At 34.0% G+C, this 25,826-nt stretch overlaps 2 protein-coding genes across 2 annotated transcripts in view; one reads left to right on the forward strand and one right to left on the reverse strand.

The window, feature by feature from the left end:
* Drgx (Dorsal root ganglia homeobox) overlaps positions 1 to 13,027 on the reverse strand; it is an 85,599-nt gene extending 72,572 nt beyond the window's left edge. The window contains exon 1 of the mRNA XM_036358750.2: positions 11,776 to 13,027. The gene's annotated coding sequence lies outside the window, so the exon portion shown is untranslated. The remainder of the gene's footprint in view (positions 1 to 11,775) is intronic.
* A 10,185-nt stretch (positions 13,028 to 23,212) lies between these two features.
* Positions 23,213 to 23,771, forward strand: LOC106624191 (vitelline membrane protein Vm26Aa). The gene has a single exon (XM_014243879.3). The coding sequence runs from the start codon at positions 23,292 to 23,294 to the stop codon at positions 23,631 to 23,633; it is 342 nt and encodes a 113-aa protein (XP_014099354.3). The 5' UTR covers positions 23,213 to 23,291; the 3' UTR covers positions 23,634 to 23,771.
* The last annotated feature ends 2,055 nt before the right edge of the window (positions 23,772 to 25,826 follow it).

A 25,826-nucleotide genomic window follows, 5' to 3' on the forward strand; every position in this document is an offset into this window, starting at 1 on the left:
CACTTGATTAATTTGAATTAACTGAATTAAAAGCGAAATACAAGTCCATCAACTGAGGCAGAAAGGAACAGCGCAAACAACAACGAAATAAAAAGTTGAAAAAAAAATACTGAAAGGACAATATTAAATAAAAAATCGCATATGACAATGAGTTTCTATATGTTTTTGTTGCCGTCCCTTACATTTTGCTATTGCTGCCACAGCTGTGTCTGCTGCACGCTGCATCGATTTGCTGCTGGCATATGTTATGCAGCAATGAATAATGAAAGTAAAAATGCACAAACAAATTGCAAAAAAAATGCATAAAAAGTGGAATTTCATAAATTATAATTCCATTAACGCCGGACACAACGGCGACAGCAAATTTGTTGCATATTCCTGGTGTTCAACACAAAGTGAGGGAGAATTGGGTTTGGCATGTTTGCTTTTTTTTTGGAAATTTTATTCTTTATGAAGGCGGGCGCATATTGAAATAGCCATTATGAAAGCAGCTTATACATATATACAAACTTACGTATATCGGTATGTGATAACGCGGTTAATCAGCATACAAAAATATGGCTTAATATTTTTAAGAACTTTATAACTGATACGTAGGTACTCGCTTCATTCTTTGCTGGAGTGTAACTGTGAGTGAGAATTATATTCTTTGGTATTGTTTATTGTTATACTGGTACAAATATGTTAGAAGGTTGCCAACTGTTTTAAATTTTTAATTTGAAAAAGTTAATTAAATCCATATATTGTACAAAAACCTCAAACGGTTTAAGCAGGCTTACAGTTCAAAATTTGTTTGTCGAAGGTTGCCACCTTTTTTAAATTGTGTTTAATACAATTTTTATCAAATAAATAAAGTTCTTATAACGTGTTTAACAAAAAGAACAGCTTTAAGACAACTCAACATATTATACTTCTAATAGGTTGCCATATTTTTCAAATTTTCAGCTCAACACAATTTATTAATGAAAATATATTTAATTTAGCAGGTTTAAGATAAAATTTTGTCAGAAATATTTGAGCATGGGTTGCCACCAATGATGAGAAAAACTTAATTCAATAAAACAATTTTTGTAAAAACGTTTTAAAACCGAAAAAATGATATATTAAAAAAAAAAATTTTAAATGAACTTGCGTATTGAAAGAAATTTCTAAAAGTTAAAAAAAGAAAACGTTTTTAAAGAATTTTTATTTTTAGACATTTTTATAAAAAAAATTTAAAAAACAGTTTTTGTTTTAATTAGTTTTAAAGACTTTTTTATGAAAAAAAATATAAAAACTCAAAATTATAAATTCTTCCATTTTTAAATAGACATTTTTCCAAAAAAATTATAAAAAGTATATAGGTATAGAGACAGAAGAACAGACGGGCATCGCTAAATCGACTCAGCTTGTCGGCTCGTGACGCTTCGCTTTGGGTGTTACAAACTTCCTGGCAAACTTTATATACCCTGTTTATGGTATAAGAATCAGTATTTACTATTTTTTCACTACTTTCAAAATTTAAAGCTATATTTTTTTAAACCTAACCGCAATTATGCCTCAAAAACTGAAAGAAAAAAAATGCCTTCCTACTTGAAATCAGGCAGAGCGTAAATTGAATATAATATTGCGTACTTAAACTCTTATAATTTAATCAAAAATATTGTACTTCACACACACGTACCGGCGCACAAGAAGGCGATGGGTGGCATTCACAACAACTTGCCACTAAACTCACTTTACGCACACAATGGACCAAAGTGACTGAGCCTAATTTCATTAAGTTAAATTACGCAAATTGCATATGGGAATTGCGTGAAATTGCACGAAACTCTGTGTGCAAATGTAGTTATATGCATACATATATAAACGAGTATTTATGTACATAGTGGAGGTCCGAGAAAGGGGGTTCAAGAAAAAAGAGCGCGTGGGTACACATGTTCCTGCTGGAATGCCTGGCGGTCAAATTCAACGACCGAAGATATAAGACGAGAGTATATACATATGTATGCATATAAGATATTACATAAATATGTTTATTTGTGTGTGTGTTATGTGCGCCAGCATGCATATGCATAAGTCTGTCTGCCAATTAGTGCTTGTCCAACACTTGTGGCAAATTATGTGGCAGCAATTGTCTTCAACGTAAAACTCGTTGCCGTCAGGGTATATAGTGTAGCTACTATTTAGTATGTGAGCTGAGAATATGGCACTCTATTTGTTGTGTTTATGCTGCCCAGCTTATGGCAGCCAGCCAGTCAGCCCTTCGATTAATCAAATTGCTGCGCATACTTTCGAATTTACAAATTGAATTAAGCAATTCAGCTGACAAGCAGATATTATGCATAAATGTATACGTATACATAAATATATACATACATACATATATATACAAACATAATTTTATATATAAACATTTTTATGCAGTTATTGCTAGCGAAAAAGAAAGTTGCTGCGCATGCGCCACAAAGTAGACTATACAGAACGTGAAAATTGAGTTTAGCAACTTTTTCGCCTTGCATGTGTGCGTGTGTGTGTGTGAAGTGTTTTCTAACATAAAATTTGTAATCATATCCATACTTCCATACGATATCCATACTTTTATGAACAATAAACGCCATTGAGCGTCGCCTCAAAAGTTCACAGTCAGCCGAGCACGTGCAAACACACACACATACACAACGCTCAGCTATTTTTACATATGCACAACAGCCGACATTTAACCCAATTAACGCTGCGCTAGACAATGCGGATGTGCAACAGCTGATGATGTGATGAGCTAATGTGTCAAGCAGTGTTGCTTTTGTTGTTGCAATGTTGGCGACACCGGACACCGGTATTGTTGTTGATAGGCATATCAGTGTTGGCGGTGCAACTAAGCGAATTAGACGATCGTAAAAGGAGCTTCTACAGCAAGAGCGGTAGGAAGAGAGGGAGAGGTGAGCAATAACTGCGCGCACTGCATGCTAAAGGCAGCGCCGCTTAGCGGTGTGAAGGTGTTGTGCGCGTTGGCGTTACAACTACCGGTTGCACACGGTTATATACAAATTGGGCTGGTCGCGGATTAGCGCGCTGATGTAACTTGCAGCCAACTGACTGTGTGTTTGTTCTTGTTCTTACATGCTATCACCGCAAAAATTAGAACGCACTGCTGTATGTAGTGGTGTGTGTATGTATGGCGGCAGTATGGCACTCAAAAGTCAGCTGTGGTTATTCTATGCAAATTGACTTTGAAATGCATTCAGTGCCCTCTAATAAAGGCTGGGTTAGATAAAGTTTATAAATAATATTTTTAACGATACAATCAGTTTTTAAATATAATTTTTATCAGTACACTACAAAGTATGTCGGTGTGGTTTAAAGGTGGGATACTCTATTATTTAATATTACTGAAATAATTAAAAAATTAAAAATAAAAATAAAAAAATTTGTAAATAATAATACTTTTTGTCTTTCATTTGTAATTTTTTATTTTTTTGTAGAAGAACATAAAATTCTATTAAAAAATATGTTATTTTTATTTAAAAAAAATGATAATATAAAAAAATTGTTTATTAAATATTTTTTATTTATCAGAATATTTGTATTAAACAATTTTTTAATATTTAATTTTTTTTTTACTAATTTATTTTTTTTTATTTGTATTTCTCTTGCTGATGACAGAAAATTCAAATACATATTTTTCGAAAAGTTTTATAATTTTTGGTTGTATTTTCGCGTGAAGTGGAAATTGTTTACAGAATAGTTACCATATTACGAAAAATTAAATTTGTTTTAAATTTTTGTTATAAAATTTTTTTTTATAAAACTTATTATTTTTTAATAAATAATATTTTTTTCTAATTTTCGATACCAATTGATTAATAAAGCAGTAATTATAATTTTTTATATATCATAAAAAATTTTGTTAAACTGACTTATACATTTTCTCTAGGCTTTTATACCCTGAACTGGGTATATAAAGTTTACTACGATGTTTGTAATAGACAGAAGGAAACGTTGGAGGTCCTATAAAATTTATATATAAATAATCAGCATGGCGTGCTGAGTTGATCTAGAAATGTTCGTCTGCCTGTATATACGCGAACTAGTCCCTCAGTTAATGAGATATCGATTTGAAACTTTGCACATGTCGCTTTTTGCCTAAGGAGCTGTTTAAATGTTGAAACTTCTAAAATAAAGCTTTTGTGACAAAAATATTATATTAAGCAAACAAATCAGAACGTTTTGCTTTGAAATTCGCCAAATTTTTTATTTCTAAAAATATTTTTTTTCTTAAAATTGCATTTTATACACAGAAACAAAGTCAAATACAGACAAAAACTGCCAGCAGACGTTCAAAGCACTGCCAGCGCGTCGTAAAATGCATTAACCGCCACAAGCTTGTATCCGCCAACCGCCTATATGCGAGTACTTTATTAGGCACCGACACTGAACTTTCACACAGACGCAACACACATGCATACATGCACACACAAACATCAAGTAGTGAACTGTCTGGTGTCGCTATCCACTTGCTGATTACCCGCCAGCGAATTAAGCGAATTGTTTTTGAATTTGATTGTGGCAATTGTGGCGCGGCGTATCGCGAGCGCAAGTGCCTCTCGCTTGCAGCTAAATATACGCGCTGGCAAATAACACACGAAGATCTACCTTCATATGTATGTGTATGTATGTATGTATGTTTACCTATGTGCCTGAGCTTGCAATAATATTTATATGATTTTTGCACAGTGATTTGCTGATTTGCGCAAAAATTGCGCTGAAATCAAGAAATATCACGATTTCCAACACAGCGGGCTGCACGAGTGCCTAGTATAACGGCATATGGAACTACGAGTGTGATATTTTTAGTAGCTAAATTAAATTACCGGCAGCCGCATGCCACAGCAGCGGCTGAGGGGGGAAATTTTGCTTAGATAATATGCGCTGCAGCCAAGCGGCTACACTCCCACCCACCTGCGGCCGGTAGCGCTGCATACCAACCACTTGTCATTGTTGTTGTTGCATTTCTACTTGATGTGTGTCATCAACCCTTAGCGCTTAGCGCAAGCCAACAACCAACTAACCAATCAGCCCGAACTTGTTGCTTGGCGGCTAGCAGAAGTCAACCCTTTCGATTTGTAGACAGTTGAACTTGCCACTCGCGTTGCATGGCGTGCAGTTATTTCAGCATTATTGTCATTTTAACTTTTTTTTTTTTGCTGCTGTTTTGTCATCGGCTCTCAAAGGGTTAATGGTATTGTCAACTTCATTGCACAATTTTCTCTTTAATTACACAAACACAAAGGATATCAGCAACAAGCAAAAGGTCAAACAAAGAAGTGCTTGCAGTTTGGTGGGAGTTCGGGTGTAGCTGAGACAACAATCGGTTTTTGGGCGAAGGGTGTGTTATGAACTTCTTGCTGTTTCGTATGATCTCCTGTGCACATTGGATGTTTTTATTTGCAGTTAATGACTGACAAATTTGATGATTGATGACAGCATCATGGTAAGGGGGTTTTAATTACCCCTTCTCCTACAAGTATCTACAATACAAATGATCTACTGCTGCCATATGTTCTAAAACGAAACCCTTAGCCTACAGGTAGTAGCTTTGACATGACGCTAAGTTCCTTAGTAATCTTATGCAAGCTTAGAGTAGTAAACAATGTTCGATAAGTAATGAGTAGCTTATGGTTTCGAGATTTTGATCTGTACGAAAGTAGCTCCAACCAATTAAAAATATTGTTATTTGAGTGTTGTCCAGATGGTTTTAGCGGAGACAGTAAGATCCATAGCACTCGTATAAATCTTATAAGGTCGGCACTCAAACATCTGATTAATCTTCACAATAGAATTTTTGTCTCTCGAATGTCTTTTTCGATTTCTGTTATAGAAGAGGCTTAGAGTGACCCTGATAAACATTCCGAGTTAATTCAGAATGGTAAAAAATTCTAATTAAGTTATTTTTTCATTTCTGTTTAAGAGCCAATTCATGAAAAACTCTTAAACTTTAAAAAAACTATAAAGGTATGGATGTTTCAATATCGACTGTTTATTGGACAAGCTTCTGTATAGAGTGTACGGACTGTGTAGACTTAGGAAAAAGTTGATCTTGACAGAAAGTTTTTACGGAATTCTAACTTAGGCAATGAAATCAGAGAACCTTATTCAAGCTGTGTCTAGAATCTTAGCGAAACTCATACCCAAACGCTTTATACGGTTATACAGCTAGAGAAGGATTTCTATTTTCTATGTCCTATAGACATAATCTCTCAAGTTTCAAACTACAGAAATATAGATTAAGTTATGATTTTGTATTCATATTATTCTGCCTTAAAAGGCAACAAATTTACTTTACATAGAAGCACCAAGTGTCTATGGAATAATTTCTATGCGATTTCGGCTCCTGATGCTTAAAAGCTTAAGTTTTAATTCTGAGAGAGTCGAACGGCACTATATTTATTTTGTACAACACTTTCTAACATAACTCGTTTCGAGACTAGAACAAGACTATGCATGAATTGTATAGCTGCTAGTTATGTATATATCAAATTACAGACGATCTTGGAAAGCTTAAAAGCTCTTAAGCTTTTAGAAGCTTGAAAGCTCAGAGGCTTCATCTTAGGATGGTTATGTGATCTGTGATTAAAAGAATGAAGATACCTCCTGAGATTACATTACATAAAAATTAGCTGAAATAAAGATACAGGTATGTACAATATCTTAAAAAGCATTAAAATTTCGAAGCCAAAAAATTTGGAATAAAAAATTTAAGATTACCTTCTACATTTTAATAGGGTATATATATATAAATATTTGTATATGAAATATAAAAGCTAAAAATATCTATACCGACTTAAATTAAGGGCAGTCAAATAACTTTTTGTCTATTTTAGAAACTAAGGTCAAAAACCCATTCAAGTGAGTAAGTAATTTTTACTTAGAAGCTTTTTTATGTATGCACTGAACAACGAGCAATTGAGAGAAAAGTCTTTCGTTGCGAGTTTTCAGGCTTTTTCAAACCACTAAGACAGGGTTAGCAGTCTAAATATCCCTCTTTGCAATATGGTATCAAATATTTACATACAGTCTTCTTATATATTAAAGATCTTTCGAAGCTTTTTACAAAATCACCTATCAACAAGCTACAACTTTGCAATAATTATTTTTATTATAAAATTCAATACAAACACTGATTTGCTGGACGCAAACTAATTACTCAAGCTTTAAACTGCTCAACGCTGGCAAAATAATTTCATTTCTTTTGCGGTTTTATAGGAAAATTGCGAATTAGCGCATTCCACTTTTAATTTGCAATCATCAATTCAATTTAAGTTCAATTGAATGCAAAAAACGGACAGAGGCGATGAACGAATATGCTGATAGATAGAGGATAAGCCGCAGCTAGTGGACGGTCAATGCATGCATTTGTATAACGGCTGCGGTAACGGTGACATATTTTTCTGTTTATATGACATATACACATACACATATGTATGTATATATATATTATATATGTAAGCATACATACATCCATTGAGTTCAATCGAATTTCCGCAATTTCATTCAATAATTTCTTTATTGAATTGAGTCAAATTAAAACGAAATTTGCAATGAAAGAGAAAAATCGCTCGCAAAAACATGGAAAAACGAACGCAAAGGAGGAATTTTAATTTTTTGAAATTTTGCTTTTTTGTGGCCACACAAAGAATATGGCGGCCAATGGTGAGCCAAACACACGTACACCTACACATAAGTAAACTCCTCAATAACAAAAAATGTCTAAGTATGTGTTTCGATTTCATCCGCATTGGCGTGGCTCCAATGGCGTGTGGCGGCAGCGCGCTTGACGCTCTCCAATCGACCGACCAAGCCACTCTGCATACACACTCAGCCAACGACCGTCCAATTAATTTGTGGTTTATCAATTTAATTTCAACGATATTTGTTACTTTGTTGCTTTTTTGTTATTGTTGTTGTTGTACATTACTGTTTGCACAAATTTTAATTTGGCGGCTTGACTTTGCATTTATCATATTATTTTATTGGTCATTGGCGTTCAACGCCATGCAGCACAGGCTACATGTGCTCCACAGCAGTTGGTTGGGGTATAAATGTAGGCAATCGATTGCATATATCAACACCCGCTAGGAAATTGACAGCTAGGACAGGTTTCACGTATGTTTTTTTGCTTTTGGGGTTATCATAATGGATCGATTTTTGTCGTCTCTCAACGTCTCTTGGCTTCAATTCAAACGGCACCCAAATTAGTTGGAAATGGAATATATATATATATCAATCAGAGATGGCTTGATTAATGTTCCATTGTCCACTGTTGAACTTTCTGCACTGAAAAAGTGTTTTTGTGGGCAGTTTTTCTTTATTACTTTATTATGAAGTTATCGTATTTTGGTGGAAGCTCATGGTGAACATGCTCCAGCTAAATGAACGTGTCAAAAGTGGTTTGTATGCTTTGAAAGCCTTGATTTTGGTTTGGTGATATATATATATATATATATATATGCGATCCCCATAACTCACATATCGCGCTAACTTCCTACAGGGCACATGCGTACCAACGTAAGCATCAACCAGCCGAGTCCATATTTATTTCGTGGCGCTTCGCTCCTCTGCTTCAAATGATTCATATGCAAAATATGAGTTCATGTCGAGATACCATGAAAAACTTTTTTGGATCCCAAATAGATGTGTGTGTATATGTATGTATTATGATACAATTAAGCCTGCGTGTGTGCTGCGTATATCCATTGGGCCCTGCTGTTTGTTGGTCACCCCCAGTTATGGTTATTATGGAGCTTGTCTTTGGTAGATTGTTCAACAGTCGCCTTTTAATTATCATCAATTATTCAAAGCCATTTTTTAATTGAGCACTTTTTGCAATTGAATTGCCGATCTCACTATTTTTTTCAGTGTTTTGTTTTTTTTTTTACTATAATTTTTTAAAAAAATTTGAGTTCCAAAAACTTTTTTATTATTTAGTGAGATTTTTTAAATTTTGAATACAAAAATTATTTTGTATAAAAATATTTTTTAATCTATGGTATTTGGAACTTTCCAAAAAAACAACAACAATTTTATAAAAGAAAAAAATATTTTCCACATTTTAATAATTTTGAATTCAAAAAATTTTTTGTATTAAATTTGATATATATGACATTGTCCACAAAATGTTTTTGAATTAAATTTTTTCTATATCACATTATCCAAAAAACACAGCAATAATTTTACAAAAAAAAATCTTTTCCATATTTTTATAATTATGAATTCAAAAATGTTTTTGTATTTAATTTGATCTTTATCATATTATCCAAAAAAGCAACAAAACTTTAATGAAAAAAAAATATTTTCCATACTTCAATAATTTTGAATACAAAATTTCAAATTTAATTTTATATGAGAAACTTTCTATTTTTAATAATTTGAGTAATTTCCTTTATATTTTTTTATTTGAAGAAAAGTAGAAATCTACACCGTTTCATATATAGCCAAGCAATACAGAAAACTCACACACACAAATTCATTTAAAAAATTCTTTATATGCGGAAATTAAAAAAAAAATTATTCTTCTTTTTTGTTTTACATCTGATTTAATTTAAGCGCTGAGTGCTGCATTATTAAATCGTGTGTAATTTCACAGGAAAGGCATGAAAGAAAACACTTCAACGCTGAAGTATGCCTTAGGTAGCCGTCGGTGCGGCGACACTACACCGCTTAACAGTAAAAAAGGAAGCTGAAATATAAATGAGTGCCGAGATGCTTATCAGCTTGCAATGGTAATTGAGATACTCGGCATTCGAATATATGTGATTCTATAGTCGAAAATTGTCGACATAAAAAGGGTAAAACTCAAAATAACTCATTTTTGAAAATTTGATACAATCAATTGGTAATTACTTATGGTATTTATTTTTAAAAATATATTTTCATTATTAAACCAGTAGAAATAAAAATTTCAGCCTCGTAAGTCTGTTTTAAACTGTGAATTAATACGAATATATTAGCAATTTTCTTAAATTTTTTTAACCAGTGGCAACTTTTTCAACAAAAATTTTTGCTGTGAGCTTGTTTTTAAATATTTTCAGTTTATAAGGTTTATTTGCCCAATAGTTTTTTTTTTTTTTTTGACAAAATATTTTTAAAGAGATGGCAACTACACCACTTGTTTGTGTTACAACTCTCGAATATTACACTAAAAAACTCAAAACTTCAGATTGGTTCAGCCTTCACTATATACGGTATATGAATTAATATATCTTTAGCAATAAATTGCTCAAAAAAGTCTTATTGATTTTATTCAAATTAGAGGAGATTTGAACTCATGTGTGAAAGTACCGGATTATAGCACTATTGAAAGTAATACACAGATCGTAAAGTTAGAAAACTCTACTCTATGTAAATATAATTACAGTAGACGTCCATTCCCACGACAATCGGCTAGACGTAACTAGCATGGGTCCAGAGTTTTAATACGTAAAATGTATAATGAAACTCAACAGCATCATTCAAAGTTATTTGGATAATGTTCTTCAACTGTAATATTATACAAAAACTGACGTCGCGCCGCTCTATCTCAAATGGAGTAAAAAGAAGCTGAAAAATTAAAGCGACCCATATTTTATGAGAGACGTTAACAAATGAGCAATTTTATCTGCTTGCAGAGTAAGTATCTAGCGCTATTCCGACTAATACCAGACCACATAACGTTTCAACAACCAAAAAATATGAAGTTCCAATATAAAAATTTAGATGCGATATATATATCTAGGAACACAGCGTTATGTAGGCCATCAGACGTCAATATATTGCATAAAAATCGAGCCGAAGATAGGCGACCGATTTTGTACCAAAATTTTTTTTCAAAACTCGAGAAGTTCATTTATAAGAAAATAATGGTTTGTAGTATAGTAATTTAAATTTTTTTCTCTTTGCTCAGATGGAAATATCAGGCCTCGTAAATATTGTACTTAAGAAGTTCTGATCATGGCTTAAAGCAATATTAACATCGATAGAATTTATACAACTATAAGGGGAAATTTGGAACTATTTTATATTGAAACATTTTATATCGAACCACTTTATCATCCAGTGTCGGAAATCACTATATTATTTATTTTTAAAATCTCTTTCCACGTTTTTGTCTGATTTTCAATAAAAATCACAAATCTATTCGATTACTTCTCAACTTCTATTTATAAGTATATAAATATATCAAACAATGTAAAATCGCATGATATTTATTTGATATATAATTAGTCTCATGCAATTTTACTCATTATTTGTGTATTTTTCAAAAGAAACACTTGAACAACTTAAACTTAAACCTAAACTACTGAACAATAAGTTTACTGTCAAAAATAATTTTAAAGCAGCAAAGCACTGAAGAAAAATTTTAAAAAAATATATATTTAATAAAATAAACGCAGCAGAATCGTGTGAGTTGTGAATTGGAATTTAGAAAATTTCTTACAATTTTTGCAATGCGTTATTCGATCAAAAATAAAAATGAAGCTAGAAAATAATGTCATTTTGGTACTAAACATATAACAATTTTCACTGAAATATTTTTTTATATATTCTTAATGGGTTTTATTGAACGATATGCAATAAAAATTTTGTTACATTAGCTAATAACTGTGAATATTGCCTCAAATTTTTATAATTCAAAATAAAATTGATTTTCCAAAGCTGAAAAGTATTCGTTTTTTTGTTGTATTATGTAACAGTCTTAAAAGTAGAACTTTACAAAAAAAATATATATATTTTTTATATTGTATATTGCTATTAATTTACCTTATTTCCGTCTGTGAAAATTTTGACGACAATTATATGGCGGGTTTCCTACTTGGAAACCCGTCCTAGCGTGCTTTGAATAAAAAAGCTTAGGTCAACACGAGAAAATGCTGAGAAGGCAATTATAGTCTATTCTTTAGAAATTTTTATTATAAATATTTTATGCACCGTTTATTTCAGAAGCCGCAGTTAAGTAGCTGTTATTATAATATTTTAGTATGTTTTTTATTAAAGTGCGATTGATTTCAACTTTTTGTCATACTTTCACCAATTTACCGTCACCAATTTTATTTAGTAAACGCGCACAGCCACTCACACACTTGTATGTTTCTCAACTCAACTTTCCGCAACTCTTTGCTGCTCATACACACAGTCCGTCAACGGCGTAGAAAAATCACGTCCTTTTATAAACACAACAACAAGGACAACAATGAAAATTTTTGTGCCGCACAATTACGCGTTTAATTATCCACAAAATAGGCGAGCAGCGTAGCGCAGCGGACGAGTCAGCCAGCGCAGGTGAGTGCAACACATATATGTATGTATGTATCTATGTAAGTGTACACCAATACTACCGCAAACACACGTGTGACGTGTAATTTAGTTATAGTTTAGTTTAAATAAAAAAAAAAACGTCCGTGGTTGGGCGCAAAAGTTTCGCTTAACACACACTTAAATTGCACTTTTCAACTTTGATGCGCGCGTGTTTCGCATACAATAACAACAACAACAACAATGCGCTGTACGAAGTTTCCAAGCTTTTTTTCTCACTTGCTTGGGCAAAGGTAAATTTTCTAGCTGCAGTATAGCTGTGTCCTGCTTGGTTTTTTCGAAGCGCTTCAAGTGTTTAAAGTATTTCTGAAGCTGTGTAGAAGAATTCTCGAAGGTTTTTGAGTATTCTTCAGTATGTGTAATATTTTGCAGTTGGGCGTGAGTTCTTAAAACTTTCACTGCTGATGCTCGAAAGCAAATTTTAGAGGCGATTAATTGATGAGATTTTTTTAACTTTGCAGTCTTTTGAATTGAGTTTTGAGAATATATAATATTTTCAATTTTTATATATTTTTTGTATTTCTTTCTTTGTTTTATATTTTCTTAGTTATTTAATTAAGCACAATAATATTCATACTTATTAACTTTTTAGCGTCTAAATTAATAATATTTAGTTTTTGCAATTATTATTTACTTTTGTTGTTGCTTCTTCAATCGACAACTATGAAGATATAAATTTTTGTTTATTTTTTTTTTTTAACTGCAGCTATTTATTATTAAAAGTGCCACTTTATGGTTTTATATCATGCATTTTTTTAATTAATTTAATTTTTTTTACAGTTTTAATAACTTTAAAATGCAAGAAAATGTCAAAAAAAAATGTTATATATTTTTTTATAGATTTTTTTTATTAATTTATTAGACTTTTTAAATTGCTCTTTAAAAATGTGGTTTTATAAAATTAATAATTAAATTTGGTTAAATTAATTTTTTTTAAGAATCAATATATTTTTTACAGTTTTAATAACGTTTTAAATCCGAGAAAATTTTTTTTATTTTAATATTTTTTTATTATTGTTTTTTTTTTTATATATAAATATTTTTTAAATGTTTTTTTTATTTTAATTTTTTTTTTTTGCGATATTTTTCTAATATTTTGTGTTCGATTTCATGTTTTTTTCACTTATATTTCAACTTCTTTGCAGTTCGTCAACATATTTTTAATAATTTTTGGCAATTTTTTTCAAAAACGACCGCGTGTGGCACGAAATTCCATTAACTTGCAAATAAAACACGACGAAATGTAATCATACAACCGGATAACGGTACAATGCGTGCTTACACGTAAACTGCTCGCTGGCGAATGATCTAATATGTTTGGTGGCTGTTGCTCTAATTTGAATTGATTATGTTGTTGGCGTTCCTGCGGCGCGACGGCACTGTTGTGACAACAACGATTTACTTTTACGCAAAGCGGCAAGTAGCGGCGGCTGCTGCTGCTGCGACTGTGTGGCAAACGACTGGCGATCGAAGCTGCTGCATGCCACACAACGGCACCGCCAACAGCACAAGCTTAATACTTATGCTTAAATATGAGTTAGAGGGTTGGGCGTGTGGCGGCGCCTTAATGTATGCTGCTGACATTGCACGTTGTGTTGTTGGTGGCGGCTAATGTATGGTGCGCTTGGGGTGAGTTCACTTGTGCTACATGTCTTTTGTTTATGTATACATTTTGTTGCCGCAATTTATGTGTGTTGCTTTGTACGCTCAATGGGCTGTCCTTATGGCACACACATTTCCCCTGTGCCAATGAGAATTTCCCGCTATTTGTGGCGTGCGCCACAGCGATTGCGCGTGGCGTACTCTCTTTTGATTGCTGGTTGTTGTTGTTACTATATATTATATTGTTTTTTTTTTTTTTTTAATTTTATTGCTTGCACCATTTCTTACGCTCTCGCCAACTCAGCAGTTTCTTTATTCTGCCACAGCTTCTTGCTCAAGCTCACATATTTGGACGGCATCACGCAGATTTTTCGCACAAATAAAATTGAATTTTCATGACCTGCTTGTGCATTCATTTTATCCCACTGCATAGTCTTCCCTCGATCTGCTTAAGTTCATAGTAACTCCCTGCGCTAAATATATCCTTGAAAATTCAAGCTTATTGCAATAATTCTCGTATCTTGGTTATTTTTCTTGTTGTAATTTAATTTTTCAATTCTACTCGTTTTTATCTGCTTCCTGAGTACTTTATTTTATTGCTGCAATTTGAGGCTGATATTTTGCTCACTCATTGTTTTCATCTTGGCCGAAGTCTTTATTGTTATTGCTATTTTATAATTTTTTCAACTTGTTTTTTGTCTTGTATTTACCAAATCTACCTCTACTAATATGACGGCAAATTTATTGCCGCGCTCTATCGCTCTATCACTATCTCTCTCGCTCTTACTTACGAAATATTACGCTTTCTCTCTCTTACTTGTGAACATGCCATGTTGTTGTTGCTTGCCCACATGTGAGAGCATTGTAACACAAAAAAAAAGTTCTTCTGTCGTCAGCCCCTCTCTTTTCATCGTATCACTCACTGCATCACACTCTCAAGTAGGTGGTGACCACCATGGCTTGCGCTGCCGCCACCGCCACCAACGCTGCCACTATAGCATCACTTACCGCTCCAAACGATTACTCACTGTGGAATTTATTTGGGATATCATTTTTGACAACTCAATTTATTTTTATTAATTTTCTGCTCTTCCTTCGCCCGACGTCGTTCTCCGTTGCCTCCGCTCAGCGCTCCAGTCGCTGCACGCTCGTTAACTTTCGCATGCTGCCATTACTCCAAAAGCAATCTCTCCGCTGCCCTCACATACAGCTAACGGTTAGTTGACCACCCAGCCACCTTGTTGGCGCTGGCGCCCGCTCTGCTCTCTTCCCCTTTCGCCGTTCGGTGCGCCACCAACCGACCACATTATGTGTAAGTGAATTTCAGTTAATTTATTATCGGGAATTATTGCCTTTATTGTTATGGTTATTCCACTCTATTCCATTTCAGCTTATTCCATCAGCTAACGGTGTAAATGTTGCAATCAAATTCCGCCTGCCACACACTTGGAGGCCATTCTCCATCATATCCCTTTCCACGACTCTTTCGGTTAGCTTGCTTCGAGAAACACACATTTAACGGTATATATACATATATACCGATGTTGCTGGTTGGCAGCTGTACGCTTATAGGTTGTTTGTGGTGTCGTTTAAACTGACTGCTGAATTGTGGCGGCTGCCTGGTGTCATCGCTGAGCTGCAATTAGGAAATGAATTTGTTGAGAATCACAAGCACACGTTCTTTTACATCGTTTATTTTTTCTTACTTACTTCTTGTAGCTTCGTGTGTGTGTTCTCGTTTTCGTAGAATACTGTGTATGTGTGTAGTTGTGTGTCTTTCAAATTGGTTGAAGGCTTTTTGTCAAATGGCAGGACATTCATGGAAATAATGAATTTTTATGCACAGATGTAAAAGTTATTAGAGTTAGTGCAGTGAGAGGGTTAGGTAGGGGAGTGTAAATGAGGCAAGAGCATCCATGAATTAATATTCTTATTTCTAAGTGTATTATGTAGAATATTTCATCACTTAATTTTCAGCCGTTGAGTTAACAAAGAGCTTTTATTTATTGAGTAAAGCATCGAAAGCTTTCTTTAGTTTTTAGGTTCCCTACGAGTTGATGCGTCTTGAGTACCGCTAAATAACCTGCGGTTTTCAACTCACGAACTCGAAGTTAGCTTTCAAATTGGACAAAGACTTGGATTAACTGACTAACTGTGTGTTCAATACTAGTTAAGGAATGCCTAACCTCGCCACTAATGGCATTGAGTCACTTTGTGATACGACTACTATGGGTGTCAGGTCACAGCGCAATTGCAGGTTACCCTAGCGCCGCTATTAGTCAAATGGAAACGGATCGGTACTTCGCTCTCTTCGCGCGTTATACTACTGGATAGCTGGGCGACCTTTAATTCTACAGCTGTCACGAGATACTTTGGATCCAGAAGTCCAGTGAGCTCTTTGCTCTCAGTAAGCTCGTTCCTAGTTGTAGTTTTCTAACCGGTCATTGCAATTTCGTCCACGCGAAAATGTTGATAATCTTAGCAGATGCCAACTGTAGAAGCTGTTTGGAAGTAGACGAGGTAGAAACATATCAAAACTTCCTTCAAAATACAACTTACAAATGGACTCGAGCTGCTCAAGTAGAGAGTACATCATCAGGTTCCAAATATATGGACCACAGATGGATCTCAGCGGGCAGCTTCGAGTCAATCCGATCTCCACACTCTCATTTATGCCAACAATAGAGGCTTTTCTGTCGGAAAAATGACTGCGTCCTCTAGTCGTTGTGTTCCTCAATGCCAGCTTAAGTAATCGAAAGCTACTTGAAGTCAGCAAAATACTACAAAGACATATATATGTTGATATTCTCCCTTACAGCATTTTATACATACATCCATGGCTCATCTACACTGCGTAATTTATTGAACTCATAATAGCTGACCACATGCTCCGCGTTAGCTCATAAAGTCATTGCAATAAAACTCTTTCTAAGTACCAAAAGAGACTGATGCCCCGATAAGAACGAAGATCACTAATGATCTTTTCAGGAGACTTCAGTAGTTTGCTACTTCTCAAAAAGAAAAAGCATAAGAATTGGAATTTCAGCAGGCTTTGGTAGAGAAAATCCAACAAAGTAGAAAATACAATGAGATATATTTTCAAGACATTGTGGCCAAGCTATTCACCGTGCAACATTTATAGCTTTCCGCCAATATTTTAAATTTATAAGCAAGACATCACCCTTACCAACCGTCATGGTTGCAATATGTGAACGGAATCCATAACTATCTGATTGGTTTAAGTGGCCAAGGAGAACTTTTTATAACCACTTTTAAGCCAATAAAATGGTGGACTATAATTTATAGATATCCCAGGCACATTAAAATAAACAGTGCCGCAATAGAGTACTAAACCGTTATATAACGCTGTATATTTATATAGTTGTATACATATATACATCTATGTATGCCTTGTGAGTGCAACACAAATAAGTGCCACATAGAATTTATGACCAGCTATTGGACGCTACCGACGCACTCATAAATTTTAGCAAATGTTGCAATCGATGGAGTAGTACACGGAGGCAAACCGAGGCAAATAAACGTAAATGCAATAAAAATTACAGCAACAATTTCAGTGAGCCAATGGTAAATGTGTATGTATGTATGCAGGACATAAATGTACGTGAGTAAGTAAATTAATAAATACATTGAGTAAAGTGAATAAATGTTTGCTGGCAATTTGGCATTTTTTATTGCATTTGCCGCATCAATAAAACCGCAATGTAATTTAAAGTGAACGCATTACCGAGCCACCGAACTTGGCACGAAGCAGCAGGAGGCAGAGAACGCCTACTGTTAACACACACACACACAGTGACACAGAGAGGCAGAGACATACGAATGCATTAAATATTATTTAAGTATATGAAAAGCGTTTATGTGTTTTTAAGTATATGTATGTATATACAGAAACTCGCACATACACACACACACACACACAAATACTCATACAAACAACGCCAATTGGTAGCACGAGTGACCATAAATATTGTAAATGCGGCAAAATGGCGAATAGCTCGCTACTTTTATGTGCCTTGTGCCTCACCACGCACTTAAAGAGAGTGAGAGGGCGCAAAAAGGCAACTGGCAGGCAGGACGACTTGAGAAACCAATAAATTTGTGCGTTACGGTCTTTACAAACTCATTTGGCTAACTCGAAGAGTTGATGAGGCACCAACACACCACTAAATAGCTGGGCGGTAGGCCACCAAGTTGTATGGCGAAAATTTACCGTTTCAAATGCGGCTGCGACCATGAGCAGCGCCAAGCACATTAACTGTGCGCAGTTGCACACACACACACACGCACACAGTGATTTTAGCGGCGCACCAAAGTAACCAATTTCGTAAATTGAAAGCAGAAATGTAAGCGCATCGTTCATTTAAGGCCAGTGCCTGCGCTTTACACTCTACATTCGCTCCTGTCAACTGCTTTACGCTTTATAAGCAACTTGTACAAGTTGTGTAAATGCTGTAGCACACGTTTGTACGCGGCGCTAGAGTAATGGAGCAGCGCAATTTCACTTGCAATAACTTATTGGCCTCAACAGCACGGTTTCGGGCCCCCAACCGCCATGTTGTGGGCCAACAGCAGCATCGGCGTCAAAGTGTACTGGAGTTATCTGCATTAAGCATACATACATACACTCACACATGCATATGTATACTGCATATGTATGTATGTATGTAAGAAAAATTCGCGTGCTCACAACTCAGTCGGAATGAAATTAATTATTTTCCATTAAACTTAAGTAGAATATAAAATTTCCTCGAAAGGCAATTTAGCCAGTCAAGTGCCCATATAAATTACATCAATTTCATACCACCTACAGCAGAAGTGAAATAAAAACAAAAACAAAAAACAACAACAACTACAAAAACTATAAAAAAAAAACATACGCAGTTATAGTGTATGTGTGTGAGTGAGCGCGGCACACGCCTTGCCGTAAAATGTGTGAGTGAGCGTGGCAACTGCAAATCTGTGTATGTGTGTGTTTGTATTTGATAGTATATATTGTTGTTGTTGTGGTTGGCCACCATAGCCACAGCTGCGTCTTTGTGCTACGTGCAGCGGCAAGGATGGTGAGTTGAGTTAATGCAATGGCTGCATATAGCGGAAGCATTGAAAGTAAGTAGGGAAGCGCTGCGATCAACCTGGCCAAGCCTGGTATATAACCGAGGCTAGTGAAAAAAATTAACAATAACATCACTTCGTAGATATTTGACTAAACAAATTAGCTTTGAGTAGCCGCTGAGTATTTTGTTTTTGTAGTGTTTTAAGAAATGTTTTCACACAAAAATAACTCGGAACTGTGATCCACCCACATATGTGAGTATAATCGCAAAATAAATGTAAAACAACAAAAAACGCAGGTTGCACCGCAGCTAGAATATACTTTTCAAATAAAAAAATGTATATATTGTACAAGAAATTGATTTTGTTCGGTCGGTTTGTATGGCAGCTATATATTATAATGATCCGATCTAAAGAATTTGTTTGAATATTATAGCTAATGTGCTAATTTTCTATACAAGTACTTGATTTCGATCGTTCCGATCTTTGGGCAATAATTAATGTCAAATTTCGTGAAAATATCTTGTCAAATAAATATGTTTCCCATACAAGGACAGCTTGTATAGCAGCTATATGCTATAGTGATCTATATCGGCGGTAGCAACAAATGAGGCGCATATACCCTGTTCAGGGTATTAAAAAAAAAAATTTTAAATTGTTGCATATCTCAAGGCGTCATATCCTTATGTTAATTTCTTTTTTACGTTTTCTAAAGAAAGACTTTCTGAGTAGCTATTTATTGCAAACATTGAAGAGAGATAATTACAACATCAAATGTCAGGCAATTTGAGAGTTTCTATATATACAGATCTGCAACAAATACTTAGAAAAACCGCAACCGCTTCCCTGGAAATTTACGAAATAGTTTCTAGTGATATTTCATTCATATATGTTTTCAATAGAAATTACGAAAATTTCGATTTTCAAAGCGGACTTAACAATTTTTGACTTCTAGTTGGCATACCTCGTTATTAAACACGCCATTTTGACCAATATTAAGTTAAAAAAATATTAATTATTGATTATAAGTTTCCATATTTGTATTAACATAAAAAACCGTTAATTAAAAAAAAGTTTAAAACTCTCGTGCAAGCCACTTCGAGTCTATTTATGCATACATTGAAACTTGCATATTTGTACTCGCCCATAGTTCCCAGCGAGACGTACGATAACTCTTAGTATTCATCAATAATTAATAAGTAAATATATAATAAAAATTTAGAAAAAAATTAATACTGAAAAAATTTATAAAATATTACCTCTTAAATCAACAATAAAAGTGAAAAAAGTCAGAAATAATGGCGAATATAGAGCTAATGGTTGATAGCAGCGATACAAGATACATTTAGCCTTGGAGAAGCATTGACCAAAACAATTTGACTGATTCGATTCGGCTAAAAAAATTTAAAAAAAATCAAAAATCTTATCATAATAATAAGCTATTCAGCAATCAATATTCTAACATGAAGAATCTAACTATTAGCAGTCGATATATAAATAAATCAATTAAGTGTAAAACTGAAACCGCCAATTATATCTTAAGAAATTTAGTAAAATATTTCAATAACACTTAAAGTTTTCATAATCTCCTGCTTTAAATGACATTATTATTGTATAACTTTCAAGCAGTAAGCAATAAAACATATTCGTTAAAGAAACCCTCGATTTAAAATATTTTATTTGTTAAAAAAATTTAAATTATATATACGCAAAGGTAAACCTCCTAAATTCGTTTATTTTTTTCAACAAAAAATTAAAAAAATTTCGTAAGTTGGCTGAGGTTTTATGAAGCTCAACCAAGTGGATAGAAGGCAAATTAACACCTTTTACTTAATCCAACAAATAAATTATTTTTGTATTTACAATGGTAGTTTAAATAAGTACTATATTTAGATTTTATAATGGTCGAACAATTTGTTCTTGCGATATATAATAGATTTTTTTTTGAGTAAAAAAGCGAGTTGCAAACGAAAACTAGAAAACTTGCATTTGTATGACTTTAAAATGAAGCTTGACGAGTTAGCTGGCACTCGATAGCAAAGTACATAGAAAAAGTAATAGACCTGCTGATTCTGAGTAATTTTTGGAACTGTGCAATCGTGTCAAACTCGAACGGTTTAGATGAGCTATCATTTCTAATCACCAACGCACCATTCACAATCATTTTGAATAATAAAATCAAATATTGTTCTAAACTGTGTAAGGCCGCAAAACGACACGAAATCTACAACAATCATCCTTCCTTATATGAAATCTACCAATGGAGTAGGTTTTGCAGGAAGGTTGTGAAGTAAAGAGAGAATTAATACAGTAAGTATTAGTACAGTCTCTTGAAGTCAAAGCATAATCTGCTCTAGCGCTTTTATTGTTAGTAGCATAACTCCTCGCTTGAAAGAAATAAGTTTTGAACAAATTTAAACCTATGATATAGCCACACAAAGAAATCTGGTAGCAGTTTTACTTGGAAAAGAATCCACTAATTCGTCTTAAGATTTGGTTTAAATCCAAGCAGACAGATAACGAGCACGAGCAATAAATATTATAATTTTGCATAGCCCATATGCGCACTTACTTTGCACGCATTTAAGCAAAACTTATTGTATTCAAGTGCGCGCTGAGTTTAGTAGAATTGCATTTTTTGCTTGGCTTCGGTATAAACTGAACGGTTTCGCTGTGCCGTAGTAAGCAAGACGGTTAAGCGTTTAGTTTGCAATATACTGAATGAATTGGAAATTGTGTCTACTATATTATATTTATTGCGATATAGTTAATTGATGAGTCGATTATGTGTGAAATTTATTTAATTTCTTATAAATATATATTTTTATATTAAATGCAGTATATATGTATATATGTATGTGACGCCTTAACCTCTTACCTATTGATTATATTAATGGAACAAGGGAGTTGTTCTTTATTCAGAGATCTGTAATACTCGTAACAGCTAGTCATAAGGTTCCATCGTTTGAAAATGTCCTTCAATCACAAATGTAAATATCATTTAAAGTTCCGCAGAATATTTCACATTTTCCTGAAATGCTAACATTATATACCTACCTTCAGTATTTACTTGAAAAACTGTGATTGGAGATACAGTGTGTACTATGTTTATTATAGTTTGAACCTTACTTTTAAATTGTTTAATTCAACTGATAGAAACACTTGCTTGTAAACCTTTTCAGTATTAAATAACTTCGGGAATACCTTAGATTTGTTGGAGTTTCTAAGATAAGCGAAATTGTCTGCAGAGTCAAAGTAAAAGTGGGCTGAGTGGTTATGTGACTGCAACTAAATTTTCGCTGTTTGCCAATAGATGGCTGCAGCAGTAAGTTGTGAACGATTTTGATATATCCAAAACGTGATAAACTTAATCTAAATATTTGAAAAACAAACTGCGTTTCCACATTATCATCCAAACTAATCAAATATATCATCAAATATTATAAATAAAAAAAACAACTGACGAAAAATGCGGAGGTAGCTGCAAGAAAGCTGCTACTAACGGTTTTTTTTTTCAAAATTAAAAATAAAAATGATTAAGGAAAGAAATTTAACATATTCGTTGACAAATAATTTACACTCTTAAGCTGCCTCTTTATGATTCGCATAAATATTTTTGGCACATAAATTTTGGCATACATTTTTTATAAAAAATGTTTGAAAAAAAATGCTTGCAATAAAGATAATTTAAAAATACACTTAATAAAAAAACTTAAAATGTAAACAAAAAATATTATAATAATATAAAATTTAGTAATAATATTCAAGCTTTTGATTTATTATAAGTCTTCGAGATATTTTGCCTAATTAAATTAATTTAAAAAATTTATATTTTTTGTACAATAAAATATTTTAAATATTTTAATAAAACTGTCCACACATTTTCCCACACCAAAAAAAATTCCAGGTCATGGATAAAATGGACCTACATCTAACCTGATTTCGATTAGCACGACCTTAAAATAAAAGCCTGTCAACGATTTTTGGCATATACCGAACCTCGACAACAAAAATCAGGTTACTACCGGTGCGACTTTTTACACACCCATATACATTAATGCCAAAATCACAACTCGGCAAAATATAGGCATTACAACAAAACAATTTTCGTATGTTTTATTTAATTATTTTCGCTAGCAGCAGCAGAAAAATGCCACAGCCGTGTAAATGCGTGGGGTCTGCCGCTAGTATAAAAGACCCGCCGCTTGCTGTCTGCAATCATCAGTTCACTACGGTAGCTTCACAATTAAAGTTATTACATAAACACTATATAAAACCAAATCAAAATGAAATTCTTCGTTTGCATTGCTATCTTCGCCGCCATCTTCAGCGTTGCATTGGCCGGTCCCACAGGCAATAGCGGTGCCGCTGCTGCCGCCGAACAAGAAGCCAAAGCCGATCAAAACGCACAAGCTGTGAACCTTCAGTCCGCCTACGATTTGACACGTTTCCGTAAATCCGCTTATGGTGGTGGTGCCGTTAACATTCCAGCTCCTCCCTGCGCCAAGAACTACCTCTTCAGCTGTCAACCCAATTTGGCGCCAGTCGCTTGTGCCGGTCCAGCCCCCGCTCCAGCATACGCCTCAGCTGGTGCCTACTCAGCGCCCATTCCAGCTTATGTCTACTAAATTGTGTAGCAACGTGGATAACGGCAAAGTACAAAGGTATACTCTAGCGGACTAATGTGTGGCGATATGTAATAGCTGTGAATGCAGTTAATTATTTTATTGAAAAGAATATAGAAAAAAAGTTAAAGCATATAAAAATTTGAGTTATCATTTTTAATAACTGGTTGGGTGACGTAACTTTGGTTGGTAACAAAAATATTTTCTAGAAAATTGTTGCTCATTTTGGTTGGTGGTGCATCAAAGTGTTGACTCGGCAATTTTTCTGAAGCTTTAAGCTCGGTTCATGATATAATATTTAACGCTGACTAATAAAATACACTCAATCTTGTAAAGTGCTTGGACTTTATTAAATTTAAACAGCTTTCCTTAGAATTTCGCTTAATCAGGTGTTAAGGCCTACTTTTCGATTCACCCATATTATTATTAGTATTTGCTAAATATTTAGTTAAAAATTAAGGTTATAACCTTGCAACGTATTGCATCAGAGTATAATAGTTTTACTCAAGTAAGATAGATCTAGAGATATAAATCTCAAAAAGAACTGTACAAGTATATTGACACGAATTTGCTTTCAGATATCGATGTGAGCTAGCTTGAGTAAACTTAAGTAAAAAATGAGATATCTTGTTGAAGATAAGCGCTCTGAAGAGATTGTTATTGGACAAGGACAGAATTGGATCCTTGCCTATAAAACGCCTATAAATTGCCGTTGGTTGAAAAAATTTACAAACGCCAGAACTTAGTTATCATTAAGCTACTAAACTGAAGTTCTTGAAAACAGTCTGGAGGTGGCGAGCTGCAGAGAGGTACAAGAGAATCGGTGAGAGGTGGATAGAGCTGAGGAAAAGCGGAAAGAACAGTTGAGAGCCACTGAGATTCGATGAGAAACAGAAAAAAACGTTACGGAAAAATCGAAGCATGGAATTTGAATCACTTGATTTTACGCCTTATAGATATAACAGCCAACATGTCTAAGATACCTAAATGATCAAGGAAATCCATCTACACCATTCTTTAATTTTCATGTGGTCCAACGACATGATGATTTTACCCCTCTTAAATACTCTTCACACTTGCCTTTCTTATAGCATAAAAGTGTATAAAAAGATCTTTATCTTGATTTTAATCTGTCATGTATGCTATAGGGGTTCGATCTGCGCAATATGTTCGGAGCTTGAAGCGCTGCCTTGGGCAATAATCTATGTTAAATTCCGTGAAGATATCTTGTCTAATGGAAAAGTGGCATGATTTTCATCGGTCAGTAATAAAATATGCTATCGTGGTCTGATATCGGCGGTTTCGACAAATGAGTAGCTGCTTGGGGACAAAAAAAAAACGTGTGCAAGAACGATATCTCAAAAACTGAAGGACTAGTTCGGGTATAAAAAGACAAACAGATGTGCATGGCTAAATGGCTAAATCGACTTAGCTCGTCACGCCGATCATTTATAGATATGTATATATAATTTATAGAGTCTCTGACGTTTCCTTCTGCATAGCGTATAGTTTTGTATTAAATGTTTGGAACCCTTTCGGGCTGTCTGATTATCGCTTTCGAGCTTAACATGAATTCAATCACCAACAAATTTGACGAAAAACTCGGACGAACTACTTGTATTATAAAGGACCGCAGAAACTATTTTGTGAAGATTTAATTTACTTTGCTGAGTTCCAAGTGCATGCTTATGGTATTTCGCCTTCTTTTTGATATTCTTAACACTCATCTTCAATAATTTCCACATATTACGTTGTTCACAAACCCTCAAGCTCTACTTCAAGTTTCAACAGCCACAAGTCGAATTGACGCTCGCATTTCAATCGAATAACCCATAACCTACAATAACAACATATCGCCTATTTCAATTTAACTTAAATGCGAGAATTTTAATTTGCAACATTTCTCTCCCCCACACAGATGCCATAAAATTCCTTTTTCGCTTTTAATTCAATTTCGCTAATTTATAAACAATTTCATTTGCCAACTTTGAGTTCTGGCAGCAAATTGCTTGTGACACTAAAACCCAACAACAGCAAATGCGGCAAAAGATAACTGTAAAGAAGAGAGTTCAGTTGGAATAATATAATAAAGAGTAAGAACAAATACGAAAACAAAAAAATAATACGGAAAGCCGAAATTAAAAACGAGAAAAACAAATCAAAAGCCAAAAACAAGTCTTTTACAAAAAGCAAACT

This window comes from Bactrocera oleae, chromosome 3 (assembly GCF_042242935.1).
Source record: "Bactrocera oleae isolate idBacOlea1 chromosome 3, idBacOlea1, whole genome shotgun sequence".
Lineage (NCBI taxonomy): Eukaryota > Metazoa > Arthropoda > Insecta > Diptera > Tephritidae > Bactrocera > Bactrocera oleae.